At 49.8% G+C, this 18,063-nt stretch overlaps 2 protein-coding genes across 25 annotated transcripts in view; one reads left to right on the top strand and one right to left on the bottom strand.

Moving 5' to 3' along the window:
• Positions 1 to 745, top strand: part of EYA2 (EYA transcriptional coactivator and phosphatase 2) — a 200,504-nt gene extending 199,759 nt beyond the window's left edge. For both annotated transcript variants that reach the window (XM_066387608.1, XM_066387607.1), the window contains exon 16: positions 515 to 745. In XM_066387608.1, coding sequence (XP_066243705.1) covers positions 515 to 595 — 81 coding nt within the window. In that variant the 3' untranslated portion in view covers positions 596 to 745. The remainder of the gene's footprint in view (positions 1 to 514) is intronic.
• Positions 746 to 8,211: 7,466 nt separating this feature from the next.
• The window catches only part of ZMYND8 (zinc finger MYND-type containing 8), a 122,647-nt gene continuing 112,795 nt past the window's right edge, over positions 8,212 to 18,063 (bottom strand). For 13 of the 23 annotated variants that reach the window (XM_066387579.1, XM_066387583.1, XM_066387581.1 and 10 more), the window contains 2 exons: positions 17,534 to 17,694; positions 8,212 to 9,972 (listed from right to left, as the gene is read on the bottom strand). In XM_066387579.1, coding sequence (XP_066243676.1) covers positions 9,748 to 9,972; positions 17,534 to 17,694 — 386 coding nt within the window. In that variant the 3' untranslated portion in view covers positions 8,212 to 9,747. Of the gene's footprint in view, positions 9,973 to 16,426; positions 16,494 to 17,533; positions 17,695 to 18,063 lie in introns of all 23 variants that reach the window. The other 10 variants (XM_066387587.1, XM_066387596.1, XM_066387594.1 and 7 more) reach the window with 1 other exon arrangement.

Raw genomic sequence — 18,063 nt, 5'->3', positions numbered from 1 at the left:
CAGGGACCTTGTGCTTCAAGCCAACAACTTTTGGGCTCAAGTCAGGAACCATGAGGTCATATCTATGTCTATGATCCCACGCTCAAGCCTGCGACCGTGCGCTCAAGCTGCTGAGCCCCCGCTTGAGCCGGCAACCTCGGGGTTTCAAATCTGGCTCCTCTGAATCCCAATCCAGCACTCTGTCCACTGCACCACCACCTGATCAGGCGAGAACAAATTTTAAAAGCAATAGCTTCCTCCCTGCGTGGCCCCAGGGGAGGGGAGAGGGTCGGACAGTCGACATGCCAGGCAGCACAGGACGAGCCAGTCGGAAGAGGTTCAGAGGGAACAGAAACAATGTGGCCATACTGGTGGGTACCAGGCAGGTAAGGGTTTGCTGACAACAACGTAACATACCCACATGCGTTACTGACTCGAGTTGACATCTCATAAGGCTCCAACCACAGGTGGCACCCGGGGGCTGCGGTAGGTGGCGGCAGGGCCCTAACCGTGTGGCTGGTGTTCTGTGTTCCAGCACAACATGCCTTTCTGGCGGATATCCTGCCACGCCGACCTGGAGGCGCTGAGGCACGCCCTGGAGCTGGAGTATTTATAGCAGAGCCCACGCATCACCTCCTGCCATCACGGGTGCACGCCCCACCTGGGCCCCTCGCCTTCCCGCCTCCTGCCAGATACTGGACACTGGGCAGGGTCCCTACAGCCAAGAGGACGAGTCCGGTGACCATCTCAGAAGCTGTCCTTTCAGTCCGAATGCGGGTCCTGAGCAGCCGAGTCCTCAACAGTGGAATATTTAACTTTGAGGAGTCCAGGCTTTCTTACAAGTCTCATGGAACAACAGCAAGGACTCGCTGATCTGGAGGGGGAGGGCTGGTGACGAGGAGGGGACCGGCTCGGGTTCTTTTTTTTTTTTTCTTCTTCTTTTTAATTTATGGACTGATCTCATTACTTCGGTATTATGCTCTCTTACCTGTGTTGTTGGCTTTCTTGGTCGTTGGTCTGGTTTTGTTTTTTAAACTGGCATGTGGGGTGGTACCCAGTTCTAATTTAAGCACTCCGCTCCCAAGTGGTGCTTTGTGGGGGGACAATCATCTTTGAACATTTGGTGAGAGAGGTGATTCGGGGCTGTGGGAAGACTGTCGCTTATTTTTGTGTTTAAGGACCTAACCTGACGTCATGTGGACAGTGCCCGTGCCTTATGCTGCCATCTTGTTTTCCAGGAAGAGGGGACCCTGAGGAGGAGGTGGTACTTTGTGACGGAGAAGAGGCATTAAATAAAAACCACGTTTACATTTTGAAGTGGGGAGGGTGTCACGGCTTCATTACCGCTCTGCAGGATTCTGAATTGGTTCTTTCCAGAACCTTGTCAGCTGCAAAGGAATAAAATCCAACTCAAAGTTGCTCAAGCAAAAAAAAAAAAAAAAAAAAAAAAAATGTGTTCAGAAAGTTTAGATGGTACCTGTCTTCAGGCATGGATGGATCCAGGTGATCAGATTATTTGGCTTGGAGTAGGAAGGATGGAGGCAGGGCACCTGGTCATGGGATGCCCCATGAACTTAAAAGAGATTTTTTAGCTTTATTTTATAATCTACACACAGTTTCCTGCACAAAGCAGAAGTATGCATCTTGATGTATTTTTACCTGTGATCACACTTGGGTGACTGCCACCCAGATTAAGATGGAAGACATCTCCAGACCCCCCAAAAACCTTTCTTGTGGCCGTTCCCAGCCTCTGCCCACCACACTCCTGCTTGTTGTCACCTAGTTTGGCCTGATCTAGTTCATATAAACGGACCCAGACAGAATGTTCCCCTCTGTGCCTGACTTTGTTCGCTCATGCTGCTTTTGAGATGCCTCCAGGTTGTTGCATGGTTCTGCAGTTTATTCTGGGTAAAGCAGAATCCAAGTTGAGAAGCTGGACCACTCTCCCCAGGACCATTCAGCCCCTGTGGGTGCTGACTCCGCGCAGGCGGAGCTGTGCTCACCGGTGACCATTAGAGGGCAGTGTGACTCCGTGGCTGGCCTGAGCTACCCACAGGTGCCCCCTGAAGTCGGGCATGGAAACAATGCCCTTGAAAGGATTCCAGAGCCTCTCCTTCAGGCCCTGCCCAGGCCTCCGTGATGAATCGACTTGCCGTGGCCACATGGGGAGAGCAGCGTCTGTGCTGGGAAGCAAACGGTCGCCATGGTGGCCGCAGGAGCCGGCAGGCAGGCAGCACAGGGCTGGGAAGCACTTGTCCCTCCCTGTGCTCTGCCCAACCTTAAAAGTTGCCAGTGATTTTTTTTTTTAATTTAATGTATTTTAGTAGCAAAATTACAGAAACAGCACAGAAGACAGACAACATTAAAAACAGGTACTTGCCTGCAGGGCAACGCAGAAAAGTATAGTGAAACATGATTATAATAATAATTGTTTAAATTGTTTGAAAAAATTGGGGATTTATTCTTATATCCACAAGTTCATTCAAGGAACTGATAAGCTGACTTCAGCCAAATACTGCTTTTTAAATTCCATCATTATTTGGCAAAAAAACTAAACTCTGGCTGTGAGGAGGGCAGCTCTTTGCCCTTACAGCCCAGCCCCCAACTTCTCTCTCTCTCTCTCTCTCTCTCTCTCTCTCTCTCTCTCTCTCTCTCTCTCTCCCTCCTTCCCTCCCTCCCTCCCTATTTCTTGCTTTCTCTCTCCCCTGCTCCCTCTCAGCCCTGAGATCCTACTGGATACCTGGTGTGATGAAATGAAAGGCTGCAGTTACAAACCCACCCTCTAGCATTTAAGCACCTGCTATGCCCCAGCCACTGGGTAAGCCCTTGACCTGCATTAGCTCAGTTCATCCTCACAACCACCATGGCCCTGTCTGCAGAGGAAGGATAGTATGATGGTTAAGATGTGGGCATTCGACAAATCCCAGCTCTCCCTGTGGGAGCATCACCTCCGTGAACCCCAGCTTTTCAGCTGTAAATGGGGGTGACGATAGAACTAGCCTCACAGACTTGTTGGCAGCACTGAACGTGTTCAGACTTGAACAACACATAATGGTGGCTTTCAGTCTGACCAGGTGGTGGCACAGTGGATAGAGCGTCAACCTGGGATGTTGAGGACCCAGGTTTGAAACCCTGAGGTCACAGGCTTGAGTCGCTGGCCCAAAGGTCACTGGCTTGAAGCCCAAGGTCACTTGCTTAAGCAAGGGGTCACTAGCCCACCAGTCAAGGCACATATGAGAAGCAATCGATGAAGTTAAGATGCCACAACTACCAGTTGATGCTTCTCATCTCTCTCCCTTCCTGTCTCTCTCAGTAAAAAAAAAAAAAAAAAAAAAAAAGTGGAAAAACAAAAACCAAACCAAGGGACCTACATGTTTCAAGGAGAAAAATTGATGCACAAACCTATTTTAACATGTGTAACTTACAAAGAAAACAAATCTATGTCTACTTTCCTTCCCAACCTGTTCCACTGGCTTCTATCTTCTGCCTGGTCCTGGGAGCAGTTTGAAACTTCCATCTGAACCACTACCCTGTTACCCTGTATCTACCTCGGTCTGCATCCCCAGCACCTGAAAGTGCCGGCCAAGAATGAGTGCCTAAATAAGAATGAATGAATAAGCCTGGCCGGATAGCTTGGTTGGTTAGTGCATTGTCCATTAAGTACAGAGGTTGCCAGTTCGATCCTGTCAGGACACATACAGGAACAGACTGATGTTCCTCTCTCTCTCTCTCCCATCCTCTCTCACTAAAATCAATAAGTAAAAAATTTTTAAATAATAATGGATGAGTGGTTTCTATACAAAAGCTTCTCCAATAATGACAAAGATATAGTAATGGTGAAGAGTAGGCATTTTTTGTGTGTCACCATTCTGGGGTCAGATCCAGCTTCTACCACTAACTGGCTGCGTGACCTCAGGCAGCTTTATCAGTCTCCCTGGGTCTGATGCCCTCAGCTGCAGGTTATTACAATGCAATGTATGTAAATTGCCTGGAATGCTATGTAAATGAAGTTCCCTTCTTCTTCAGTTTATCAAGGTGAGCCAAGGTCAGTACTCAATTGTCTTAACAAGCTGCCTAGTGCCCAGCTGGCCTGGCCTTGGACTATCTGCTGGGCCAGGGAAACAATGGTTCCCCATTAATACCATGTTCTGAAAAGAAAGCCCTGGGCCTATAGGGCCCTGGGCCAGATGGCAAAGTCAAGGGTTTAATCCCCCGATACATCTCTGTGAGAACTGGCTTGTTCAACGTCCAAGCATCCCTTCTCCTTCTGCTGCACCTTCCTGAATTGAGGAGGCTGGAAAGCTGAAAACTGTTCACCTGGCTGCCTTGCAGCTGGGATCTGGAGCACGTAAGGGCCCACCAGTCAGCTGCGCTCACAGGGATGGCATCGGGCACTGAGTTAAGTGAGGAGAGAGGTGGTTGCACACAGGGCATGCAGACCAGAGCAGAGCTGGTGCGGGGCAGGACCCAGAAGCTGATGCATCTGCTTCTGGAGTCAGCAGCAAGGCACCGTGATCCTCATGATCCTTGCGGGAGCAGCACCACCCCACCCCTGACCCCATCCACCACGGGTGGCCCAGTCCTGCAGTGTGGCTTCCTTGGTCCTCCTTGTGACTCTAAAAGTCTAAATACTCATAACGTGCTATTCAGATCCAATCAGGGAAGCGGCCAGATCTGGCCCAGGAATTTGGGCTTAGTACTTTATGAAGAGAACTGGACCTTATACAGTGGTGGGAAGAACTGGGGAAGTGAAAATCTGAAAAGGGGCATCAGGCGCCACCAACCAGGCAATCTGAGAAGCTATGAGGCACGTCCAGCCACCCAAGTGAGTCTGCAGAGAGGACTTGAAGAAAAATGGATGGGGGACCATTGCCTCTGCAGCCAAGCGTGCAGGAGTGGGCCAGGCGCAGATATCCATGAAGTCAGGAAGACCTGGACGCAGGGCCAGGTGGAGCCTGCAGCAGGTCCACCGCTGTCTGTCAACATGTCTGGCCACAGTGACCTTGCAAGAGAAGAGGCTGCTGCTTCCTTTCCACATTCAAAACTCTCCTACAAGTGGCTCTTTTGGTCAATTCTAACTCAGAACCAATCAAGGAAAGGGATTCTGGGAAATGTCATTGCAGCCTAGCGGAATTGACACAGTACAGATGTATATCAAACCCTTCTGCTCTAACTGGCTGGGCGAATTCTGCTCTCTACAACTGACCTGACTGAGGAACTTTGGACAGTTCTGTGGTGGGTGCTATCAACGTTTTGGTCAACCCAAGTCCTTTTTCTTGGACAATTTCCCACCTTAGGCATCTGTACCAGAAATGGGCAGAATCTCACATTTACAGCCTCCCTTGCAGTGAGAATGTAATCATGTGACCTACACTCAACCAATCAGATAGACCCAGAGGGTATCCAGGGTCAGCCAATCAACACCCAGGTACTTAGGCTCAGCCAATCAGATACATCCATCCCACCTCCCACCTCAACCCAAACCTCTCTACCTCTCTGAGCTCACGAGCCCCACCCCGATCCTAAAGCCTCGCTGGCCTGCCTTCTCTTCCCCGCAGGCGCCAGGTGCCCGCCTCGCGCCTCTTACATTCGCTCTTCCTTTTACCTGCGACGCTCTTTCAACCAGATTAGTAGCTCTCAGGGCTGGCTGCCCATTAGGACCACCTGAGGAGCTTTACAAAAGACAGATGCCCAAGCCCCAGAGAGATGATTGTAATTATTCAGGGCAGGGGGGTGGCAGCTGGGCCTTATTGGTTTATGTCTTCCCCGGGTGCTGCTAATGTTCATTCAGCCGAGTTCAGACTCGCTGCCCTAGGCATCGTGGTCCCCCCACCCTTCAGGGTTCTGCTCACAGGGCTGCTTCTGGGAGAGGCTGTCTGTAATCACAATACCTCCCTCCTTACCCTGCTTACTTACCGTCAGCCCGTCTGTCCCACCTAGATTGTATTATATGCACATTTGACTGCTTCTCAATAAGAATGTCACATAGGCAAGGACAGAGGCCACGCCTGTTTTGTTCGGTGATGTGTCTCCAGCGCTTGACTCATACAGAGTAAGTACTCAGTATGACGCCTGAATGAACAACTCTGGTCCACCTTCTCCCTGGTCCAGCGTCGTCTCTGGGGCTGCAGTTCTGCACAGAGGCCACCAGGTGGCGAAGTGCTCGATTGCATTCAAGGTCACCTGTAGACCAGCCTGGACTGGTCTGGACAGGACTGGTCCTGTCACCTACCTGGCCATTCCTAAGAGAAAGGAACAAGGGAAGAGGGCCCCGCAGCCCTGTCTGGATCATCCAGGCCCTTCCCCATGTATCTGGCCACTCATTGACCCTCTCGTGCAGCCGCCTGGGATGAGTCCCACAGGCCCCCCTCCCAGCTCAGGGTTCACTCCAGCACGGGTCTGTTTGCCCTGCCAGTGTGACAATCTGCACACCCATCAGCTAGAGACTGGGACAGGCACGGTCCTCTTCCACACTCCAGGGTCACACTGGACCAGTACCAACAATGAAGAAGGGCCCAGGCTTTGGGTTACATAGAAAGGACAGAAGAGTGTGTATCAAATGCTGCCACTTATGCACAGTAAGGGAGAAAATGTCCTGTGTGGGTTTGTAAATGCAGACTCTGAGGGACACACAGGAAGGGGACATGGGTGGCTGGGAGAAACTCATCATGGAGCCCTCTCAGCCTTCTCACCTTTGAGGGACATAACTGTATTGCCTAGTGAAATAAATAGAAACGCACCATTTTTTTAAAGCAACCATTTCTCTACCACTGATAAGCCACTTCTTCTTCAGTGTCCTTTCTTCTATGGGAAACGCAGCTGGAGATGGAAGGACCAGACTGGGGTGGGAGGTCAGCGGACACAGTAGTGAACTGACAGAAAACTTGGCTCAGGGATGAGGCTGAGACACAGGATAACGGGGCTGGCGGTAGGGAGTGGCTACAGAGGTGGCATCTGAAAGACAACCTGGAGAATAAATAAGGTGCCAGACACGGAAGGGTGTGTTGGGCCCAGGAAACAGCAGGTGCAAGGGCCCACAGACAAGCAAGGGCCTGGCTTGCCGGAGCTGAAAGCCCACAGCGGAGTGACAGTGCCCTCCTTCTCACAGCCTCGGCCTCTTCCCCTAAAATGGGGCTGTGCCCCCTACTCCATGGTCTTCAGGATAAAATGAGATATCAAGGAGGTACACACCACGCCCAATAAAACTAAATGTGTTTAACTTCAAAATGACAAAGAATACCCCATCTACCAGAAAGAGCAGTTAAGTAGGAATCCAGTTAGAATCACGGGCTAGTCACTTACTGGGCCTACAAGAGCCAGTGGGAGGTCGCAGCAGTGGCAAACAGCCCTTTTTGGTTTGACTCATGAGCCCAAGGGCCAGGGAGATCACCGCCCACTGCAGGAAACCAAGAACCAGATTCAGAACCAGCGCCCTCCCTGCCTCGCTGACACTAAGCCACACCGGCCTCTTTGCTGTTCGCCAAGCATGTTAAGTTCACATGTGCCCTAGGTCATTTGCACTTGGCGCTCATTCTGTCTGGGATGCTCACCCACTTGATGTTCCCAAAGCTGGCTCTTCATTCAGGTCTCGTAAGAGAGCTTTATAAAGTACTCCTTCACCCCATGGTGGCTCTAGAGCATCCCCCACCTTGTACTAGACCTATTAGGGTGATCACCGAGTTTAGGTCTAAGCACTGTGCTTTACACCTGAAAAACTAGTATAATGGTGCCAATCAACTGTAATAGAAAAAAATTTACTTTTCAATCCCAACTTCGTTCCTTTTACGGCAACTGGCCAGCAAATGAATGGCCTGATGGCCAAAGGCCACCCATTCCCTGCTTTCATACGGCCTGTGAGCTGAAAAGTGTTTGTATTTTTAAATGGTTGGGGGGGGGTGGATCAAAATATTGTGACACGTGAAAATTAAATGACCAGGTGGGCCTGGGCAGTGCTGAAGTCACGTACTGCCCACTCAGCTATGAGCTCAGGCCTCCGTCCAGGCCGGACAAAGGTAACTCCCTTCCCACTGTTTTTCTGAGACTCACCCAGGATTTCTCTTCACGTCTCTGCCAAAAACACTCAAGGGACTGCGCTGGGAGCCCTCACTGAGAACACGCCCACCACCTGTGGAGATGTCCTTGCCCTATCCCAGCCTGGCCTGTGTTTGGTGGTAAGAACCTGACATAGCCATCCCGACCAAATGGAAAACTGCAAATTCCAGGACGACCAAGTCATTTTTCCAAAAACAGTTTAATTTAAAAAAAGGTGAAGAATCTGAAAAAAATTGGGGTGGGGGGAGGGGGGAGGAACCCAAAAGAGCATACCGTGTGAGTTCACTGGCTCGGCCACAAAGAAACGCCATCATCAAAAAAGATATTTAAGTTTAATACAAATTTTATACAAAGAAAATGTGAAAAAATACTTCCATATGCTAAAAGCAATTATGCTTCACAAATAAGGCCAGCTAGGCTATATTTTTTTGTTGTTTGTTTTTGACAACTGCGATTCACAAATGTTCTTTCTCTCCTGTTTTCTTCTAATACTTCTCTCTCTGTTTTATTTCTTCTCTAATATGGGTGTGACTAGCTGGAAACTGTACACTTCGCATCCTCTTTATCGACAATGAAGAGAAAGGAAACGAGACTAAAATGTACAACAAGATGTACTGGAATGATATCGTACAATTAATTTTCTCATATACATACATCACCTTTTTGCTTTGTTCAATGCTTTGTTTTACACAACATACAAAATGGAACTAGAGCATACGTAGTGTAACAGACAGCACGGCAGGGGGGTCTTCTCTCTCACTGCCTTGGTTTCATGCTTACATAAAAACGTAGAACTCCATCGTATAAATACTACAGACATGCTTCATCCCAGACGCGAATGTCCTCAGCGTGCGTCCTGCCCCTGCGTCCTTGCTTCTGAGAAGCCCAGGCGCGCTCTCTCCGAGCTGTGTGTGTTTGTGTTTGAAGGAACCACGATGCAAAGGAACCACGATGCAAAGGAAAAGACTTCTCTCCACTTCAGACCCTCTGACGTGAAACTTACTGCGCTTCTCTCCTCTTCGGCAGCTGAGCTGAGTGAGGCTTGTTTTCTGTTCCGCATTTGTAAACAAGGACATTAGGTTTTTTCCCTTTTAGGAGGAGTAGTAGAGTCATCATTTAGATCACATAAAATAAACTAGCTTCTCCACGTGTCCTTCTGGTCCGGAGAGCTTGCATTTGATACCCTATAGTAACGTCGTATTTGAAAAGGGCCAGTGGCTTGATGTGATGTGCCCGCGACGGCACAGAATCCGTGTGGAAAACTCGTGATCCTCAGGCTGCGTGTCCAGACATTCGAAAGAAAACAGCTCGTGTTCCCCTGGGCGCCCAGGAGGAGGACCTGTGTGCGACAGACACTCCTGGGCCCAGTCCCCAAACCGCGTGTGTAACAGATGGGCTGGCGGGCCATCCCTTCTCCAACAGCAAAATATTCTTTTTGTTGTTGGGTGTTTTATTATTTTTTTTTTAATTGCTTTCCTTTTTTATTTTTTTTTATAAGTTAAAGTCAATACAAATATAAAAAGGGGAAGGTACTCTAGGTTCGGGAACATCCACAAATTGTACATTATTTACAGCTAAAGCGTCGGTTCCCTGTGGGTGGGACAGTCCTCAGTCGGAAGCTAATGCTGGGCGTGGTGTAGTGTGGGAGCCCTCTGCGGGGAGGCCGGGTCTGACTGTCTGGAATTCTCAAGTCTGAAGGCGGTGGCTCTCCCCGCCTCACGTTTCTTTGCCGTTCCCCGTTTTCCTGGGGTCTGTTTTCTTTTTCCTCCGTGGGGCGGATGGCTTGTGTCGCAACTTGTCCCTAGTCCCAGAAGGTGTCCAGCCGGGACTCTTTCGGGAGGAGGCTCTTCGAGCTGGTGCTGGTGCTGTGCTCAGAACGTGACGAGCCTCGCTTCTCATCGCTGCCGCTCCAGCCGCCGGACTTACTACTCCGGGAATGGTCTGGGGAGGGAAAGGGACAGAGAGAGGGGGTTAGCACGCCTGCCCACCTCCGCCGAAGCAGAGCCCCACCTCGTGTCCTGCACCTCCGACCCGGGGAGCCACCTTCCCCTCCCACCCCACACAACCCTGACGGCCAAGGGCTGCCCCCAACGGCTCCCTGGAGTGTGTGGGTCTGCGGGGTACAAAGGCAGGACAACTTCCGGGTTTTTTTTTTAGGACTTAACAACAGCTGGTTGGAAAAACAGTAAGGTGTCATGCTCAGAGAATCAAGATTGGTGAGAAAATTGCCCGGGAAGGCATTTCTGGGATGATGTCCAGAACTGTGCATCCTTACATGAATGAATGACACCAAGCACTTGTATTCACCTTGGACAAAGGAAAAGAGCACCTTGGACGTAGGAAAAAGTTGGCATTTGATCTACGTACTTATATGAATGAAGTGTCTTTAATCAATGTATAGGCCACTCGAAACACAGGCTTATACCAACCCACCCAAACGAGATTACAAACAAGGAGGAATGTAGACCAGAATGGTCAAGACCAGCTGGGAACACAGACCCACTGGCCCTCAACAGGCCAAGCCTGAGGGGCGACCAGAATGGTCAAGACCAGCTGGGAACACAGACCCACTGGCCCTCAACAGGCCAAGCCTGAGGGGCGACCAGAATGGTCAAGACCAGCTGGGAACACAGACCCACTGGCCCTCAACAGGCCAAGCCTGAGGGGCACCGAAGGACACAGAACCAGAGTGGGACCTACGATAGCTTCCAGGACCACGGGAGCTAAATCGTGGCTAAGAAATGAGGGCATTGAAGAGCCAGGCGAGTATGGTACCTGGGAACCTGTCCAACAAGTCCAGGCCTGCAGCTCACCGGAGAGTCAGTGACAAGAGACCTCTCAGCAAACCACTAAGATCCTTTCACATGTCAGGTCACTTGCCAAGTTCAGACAGATTGGGACAGAACTTTTTTAAAGTTTCTTGAGGTAGGGTGATAATAGCTGACTGAAAGAAGTCCACCGTCAAGTTCAGAGACAGACTAAAATGAGTGAGGAAGGGATCATACCATCATGGAGGTGGGGGGAGTGACATTTCTCATCACCTGTTTAGTCATGAGCGCTGTTTCTGGAAGATAACAGCGAAGACAATGATTTAAGGGTCTCCCCAAGTGATGTCACGCAGGAGGAACTCTTTATTGTCACTTGCGTCAGTGACCAACACGGGGCAGTATTCTGCAGAGCTGGGGTCAAAGGATAGCCCCCCTCCCATCAGTTTCATTCAATATAATTTTATATTAGTTTCAGGTACACAACACAGTAGTTGGACAATCATACACTTTACAGAGTGTCCCCCCGACATTTCCAGTAGCCAATGGACACTATACACAGTTATTACAATATTATCAATATGTATTTCCTATGCTATAGTTTACATCCCCATGACTATTACATAACTACCAATCTGTCCTTTTCAAGGGCCAGCTCTATCTTAATAATCCTGAATCTTAGCGGGCTGCCTGATTATGTTACGCCTACACCATTAGTTCTTCCAGAAGGCCTTTGGGGAGTGGTGTAGCCAGTCATCACCATACAGGAAAAAACCCTACAACAATGCAGTCAAGTCACATCAACTCACCCCCACCCCACCCCACCCAGCTCTGGTGAAAGCAGAGAAAAAATGGGAGCGGGGCTCTAGCATCTGTAGGGCCTCGCTAGCTCCTCACCTGGACAGGACACAGGGCGCTGGTTGGTATGGCCAGTCACAGCAGGGTAAATCTAGGACCCTTTGTGAAAAAAGCAAGGATGTCCCTATAAGAAGCCTAACCACACACGCTGGCAGTTTTGGTGGCCACCAGAGGCCCAGCTAAGAAGGAACGCAAGCTGAAGCAAGACCCGTCATTCAAAAGAACAGAAGAGAGTAAATACTATACGCCTGCAGAGAAGCCCATGCGTGATGGGCCTTCCGCATGCCGGGGCAACTCCCGGCAGCTCCCCAGAGACGGGGTCACGTACTTCTGGGCCGTGTGGGTGGGTGGGTGAGGTGCGGCTGGTGGTCGGTGGTGGTTGGGACAGAGGTAGGTTGTCGCCAACTGAAGAGACAGCTCAGGAACCCTCGAGGTCTATTGGAGCTCAAACCCGCACAACCCCAAGTGCTATTTTGGGTCGTCAACAAGCTACTGCTTTTAGGATGGCGCTTCATTCATGTCCCCACTTTCCAACTTAATGCGCCCACAGGAGACGAAGGCTTTTTTTATATAAATGTGTGTTAAACCATAAACGGGATCACTGGACCCGGCATGGCCTTGCAGGTGGAAATAAGGTACACACAACATAAAAGCCACTCCGTAAACCACAGACTCTCAAAATTCTGAAAGCAAGATAGATCCTCAGAACCACGAACTCAGCCAACAGCTGGACTCACCCAGGGAAACAGAGGCACCAGAACCACAGAAGGTGGGAGGCAGCCGCCAAGGAGCGCAGGTTCCTTAGGGCAAATAACAACTACTCTACGGCGGGGGGGGGGGGCCGCCCAGACTGACACGGGGAGGCGGGCTGAGGAAGGGGCTACAGAGGAGCTATCGACTGAGCCAGATTCTCGGGGCACCAACCAGTAACATCTGAAATTGAAGAGTCAAAAATGAGTGATATGAAAGGGGTGTCCATAAAATAACTGCTAGCAGTGCGGGGTTCGTTAGGAATTAATTGAAGGTATGATCAAGGGGAAAGAGGCACTGCAGGGAAAAGCAAGGCCGTACAGGAACAGAAATGTGGTCACAGCACACTAACTGCAGCAGATGGGACGGGCGCAGTGAAGGGAGCGCGGTCAGCTTGCTGCGGCCTTCAGACCCGACCAACAATCTGCAGCGAGAAGACTCGGCCTCCATGCAGGAAGGTCACAGCGGAGAGGGTGGCCTGTCAGACAGGACAGGGGTAGGACAGGCGAGGGAGGAGATGAGCCACCAAGATGAGGGACTCGTTTCTAGCTGACAGAACCAAAGAAGAAGAGCTGTATTTGACCGTGGTAACCCACAGCACACGTGAAATAGTGCCATGAGTAAGCCTGGAACGAAGTGGGAGAGGTCAATGACCCTAACTCTCACCTGTTAAAGCTGGAAATCATGAACAATGTCTAAAGATAAAATCCAGAAACAGAAGTATAGGGAAGAACATTATTCACCAAAAAGGAGGTGAAGTACTAGACGCATCACACACACAGCTATGAGACTGGGACTAGGTATTGATTTTCCCCGTACGACTTTATTTCCTCTCACTGGATGCACGTAATGCTTTATTCAAACCTTGACATTTGAGACAAGCAATCAAATCTAAGAGACAAGCAATAGGTCTATGTCCACCCCGGCTAGAAGCTCATACCCCCGACTAAACCTCTCTCCCTTCCAACTGGACTCCTCCTCTTACCCTCCTCCAGATGCCTTGAAAGAGCTCAGAATCCCCAGGTTCTACACAGCCCACTTTCCTCCACGAGACTTCACCTGCTTGTCACCAACAGCAAGAGCTAGCAGAAGTCAGACGTCCGAAGAACTCAAAGGGGAAACGTGGACCCTGTTCACCACGAAACCCCCAGCCCCAGCCAAGCACCGGGCCCGGAGGTACTCTGCAGACTCCTGTGCACCTCAACCCTCTGCAAAAAGCCCAGTGCCATGCACCACCCAGGACTCTAAAGTAGAACCGGGGAAGGGGGGGGGTCTTTCCCACCCCCTCCTCCCCTTCCTGCTACCGCATCCAGTCCACAGACCCCTGGGGATCATGTTCCTCCCCAACCCACCAGGCACCACATCACCAGCACAACCCAGGACTCTAAAGTAGAACCGGGGAAGGGGGGGGGTCTTTCCCACCCCCTCCTCCCCTTCCTGCTACCGCATCCAGTCCACAGACCCCTGGGGATCATGTTCCTCCCCAACCCACCAGGCACCAAATCACCAGCACCAGCCAGGGCTTCTTGCTGCCTCTCTCCTACATGGTACTCAGTTCACGTTTTTATTGCAAACTCACTTTTAAAATTAAACGACGCAGAACCTCCCTTTCCACCTCTGGACACCTGTGTACTCAGAGTCAGCCAACAAGGGCCCAAATCCAGCCCCATGCCTGTTTTTCCAAATGCAGTTTCACTGGAGCGTGGCTGTGCTCACTTGTTTACATATTATCTGCATCTGCTTTCATCCCACAGTGCCAGAGCTGAGCATTTGTGACACAGCCCATGTGGCCCACGACACCTTAAATATTTACCGCGTGACCCTTCACAGTGTGCTGACCCCTGGACTGGGTGACACCTCATGCACCTCCGAACTGGAATACGATGCAGCTCCCAACCACATTCCGCCTACAGTCTTGCCCATTTCCACAGATCCCACACACCGCTGCACCCGTCCTCTTCCCAATGCCCTGTGGGTCCCACCACGTTGCTGCTCTACGGCCTCCACAGCGCCCCCTGGCTGACACAGGGAAAAGTGGCCTTTCTCATACCTTAACCCAGGGGTCCCCAAACTTTTTACACAGGGGGCCAGTTCATTGTCCCTCAGACCATTGGAGGGCCAGACTATAAAAAAAACTATGAACAAATCCCTATGCACACTGCACGGATCTTATTTTAAAGTAAAAAAAACAAAACGGGAACAAATACAATATTTAAAATAAAGAACAAGTAAATTTAAATCAACAAACTGACCAGTATTTCAATGGGAACTATGCTCCTCTCACTGACCACCAATGAAAGAGGTGCCCATTCTGGAAGTGCGGCTGGATAAATGGCCTCAGGGGGCCGCATGTGGCCCGCGGGCCGTAGTTTGGGGACCCCTGCCTTAACCTGTGCAATTCTGACACATCCAAAATCCTCCTAACATATGACTTGAGTTCATGAGTTTATTTTAAAATAATTTTTTAGATTTTTATTGATTGATTGATCTTAGAGAAAGAGGAAGGGGGGAGAGAGAGGAGAGAAACATCGATCTGTTGTTCCACTTAATTTATGCATTCATTGAGTTGGTTCTTGTATGTACCCTGACCGGGGATCGAACCCATAACCACGTCATATTGGGATGACGCTCTTTTACCCTCGTTTTAAAACTTAAACAAGTGCTTGCTTCGGCAGCACAAACACTAACACGTACAAAAGCTTTCACATCACCACCCAAAGCAGAAAATCATTAATACTTGCCCATGCACAGAAGGTAATTCTACAAATAAACATAATAAAAAACAAATTGTAGTATTTAATTTTTTAAATGGGTAGCATACTGCTCGGGTCTAAAGTCTGCTCTCTCTTTGTTAAAAAGAGATACTAGAAAATAGCAAAAAAAAAAAAATGCAAAAGACAGCTTAGCACCGAACTCCACCTGCTCTCAGAGACTGAATCAGGATCGAAGAGGAAGCCAGAAGGGAGTCACTTTTTCAATAGGGGATCCACAGTATCCAACGCCAAGTTCATATTCCCCCTAAAACCATTCCCTCTTCCGAATCCCACTTCCGAATCCCACTCCCTAGCCCTTCCGGACACCACCTCCGGCCACACTAACAATGAACAACGCTGCTCCCGCTATGTACTTACTATGCAAAGTGAAATAAAATTTTTTGAATTATCCAGTGAGAGAAGGATCTTAAGAACTGAAGAACCTTGAATTAAGCGGAGTTGTCCTCAATGAAGACACCGTCTTTGAACCTTTCTGGAACGGCCCAAAACAGGGTCAGAAGGGTGTAAGAAACAGACCCTCTGCACTAGGCAAGGAGAACAGCTCACATCTCACAGAAGAGAAAAAACCAAAATCTAGTCTCAGAAAATCTCCCAATACAGCCTTACCAGGTTACTTATTGCCTAAGAGAAAAGGTTTTCGCAGAAAGATCAACCACCTGAAGTTGTTCTTCACCTCCCCTAAAGGCTCAAATGCCCTCATCCACCAGATGCAGGTGTTGGGACCTCAGGAATAAACTTCCGCACAGTTCCATTTACTGTGGTCCTTTCCCTGCAGGCGAAAGACCTGCGACCCAAAAGGACATCTTCTACCCCACCCCAGGTCGGCAACACATCCCTCTGTCCAGATGAAGCTTTTATATGGATCCCCAATAAATATAAAGAAGGTTCTCAGACATCATTTTGTTCAATGTCATTTGATTACATTGATGAGATGCCATAGATACTTAGCCTATAGTAAACCTGATTTTGTTACGATATTTTTGCTTAAAGGTGCAAAACCTATCGACGTTAAGTGGGGACGTACTGTAGAGGTAAATGCTGATCAGTTTAGAGAGGTGTCTGCAAGCTGCCTCGCCCAGCCACTCCCTCACCCCCACTGACCCGCCCAGGGCACCCCCAAGGATCCCTAAGGATCCACGGTAGTTTGAAAAACACTGCTATTAACCCTTCAAGTTCTCTCTAAGAAAATGGCTTCCCCTCTGCCCGTGTGGAATGAGAGCACCATTTACCCACCAGGGGGCAACGTACCAGAGCCTTGGTTGGAGCCTAAGAGAATGGAGGAGGGCGTCTCCCTGGAGCCAGAAAGGTCGAGGGTCTAGAAATACAAAGAGAGAGAGATGGACTAAAGGCACTGGGGCCAATGCAGTCCCCAGAGAAGCCCAGGGATCTGTGGGGGTGCTCATTTCTGCCCCCAAGGCACCTTGGTGCCCTCTGCCTGACATGTGCAGGCCGGGAGGCCAGCTCAGCTGGGGAGGCCCTCTACCTATGCTGTCTCCAGACTGAACAGGCTGGAGCACAGCACTGGGGTGGCCCCTTTCTCAACCCTGCAGCCTCAGCTACCAGAACATTCACTGGTTCCTCAGCTTCACTCACTGACCTACGGATCCTCCAGAGTTTTGCCCAAACAGGAAGTCTATTACTCCAAAATTACATTAATTCACTTTTAGTTCGCGTTAACCTCTAACTAGGCAAGCTATGAATAAAATCAAAGGGTTCTGACTAATGGGGTAATGACTTATGTTTTTTCCCTAAAACGTACTGAAATAAATGTGTAATGACTAAAAATGTAAAGCATTCTCCATGTGCCACCTAAAATCATGTTTATAGATGATCCATATTACATATTCCAGACACCAGGAAACTAAGAGATGCAGCCTTCACTGTCCCATATGGCAGCCACCAGTCACATGTGACGACGAATACTAAAATGCATGGAAATGAAATACACTTAAAAACTCACGTCCTTGGTCACACTAGCCACAGTTCAAGTGCTCAGTCACATGAGGCTTAGCAGCTGCCATCCTGGGCAGAGCCTATACAGAACACGTCCATCATCACAGAAGGTTCTACTAGACAAAGATGTTCTAAACCTCAACCGCCAGGGAGCAGCTGTCCAGTCACACGAATGTCAACTTGGGCTCCACGTTCCTATGCCCCTGCCCACGTGCCCACGGGTGAAAAAGGCGACCTACTCAAGACTCATCCCCACCTGCAGCCTGACTGCCCCACCTTGAAGACAGATAAATCTACTACCACAGGCAACTTTCCGGGGTGGCGAGAACATGGGGACAGATCCTGAGATTCTGCCTGGCTCACAGGACCAGTGTCACTGGCCAATGGCGTGCGGATACTCACCGAGCCACTGTCCTTGCTTTTCTCAGCAGATGTCTCCTTCTCTTTGGAGGCGCCGGCTGTTTCTGGAGGGGTGGCCTGCGAGCTGGAAGAGGTCCCCTGGGATGACTTGTTTAGTGTTTCGTTGTTCACCTCAGTATCGGCTTCCTGCTGAGGGGCGGTAGCTGGGAGGAGGGGGAGAAGCCGTGTGTAAACCTAGTGCCGTGGCTTCCGGACGAGCAGGGATCACAGCTATGCACCTGGCAAAGTCTGACCCAACCAGAGGCCCAGCCGAGGGAGGCCTGACTTCCAAGTTTTCCAGAAGCTGAAATCCAGACCTTGTGTTTGAAAACATGCTCACTTTTATGGTAATTCACATTTTACTAAATAATTCTGAAGATGAAAGCACGTTCATGGACCGAATGAAGGCCGAAATCAGGGGCCAGCTAGCGCTCATGAGGAATTACAAACTTCATCAACTCTAGCTTTAGACCTATTTGAGCCCCGAGGAATCACTTCCTTCTGAGGCAAGGCGGAGATATCCACTTGAAAAG

This window comes from Saccopteryx leptura, chromosome 5 (genome assembly GCF_036850995.1).
Source record: "Saccopteryx leptura isolate mSacLep1 chromosome 5, mSacLep1_pri_phased_curated, whole genome shotgun sequence".
Classification (NCBI taxonomy): Eukaryota; Metazoa; Chordata; class Mammalia; order Chiroptera; family Emballonuridae; genus Saccopteryx; species Saccopteryx leptura.
The sequence above is the reverse complement of the archived record's forward strand: the minus strand, read 5'-3'. Positions and strand labels throughout refer to the sequence as shown.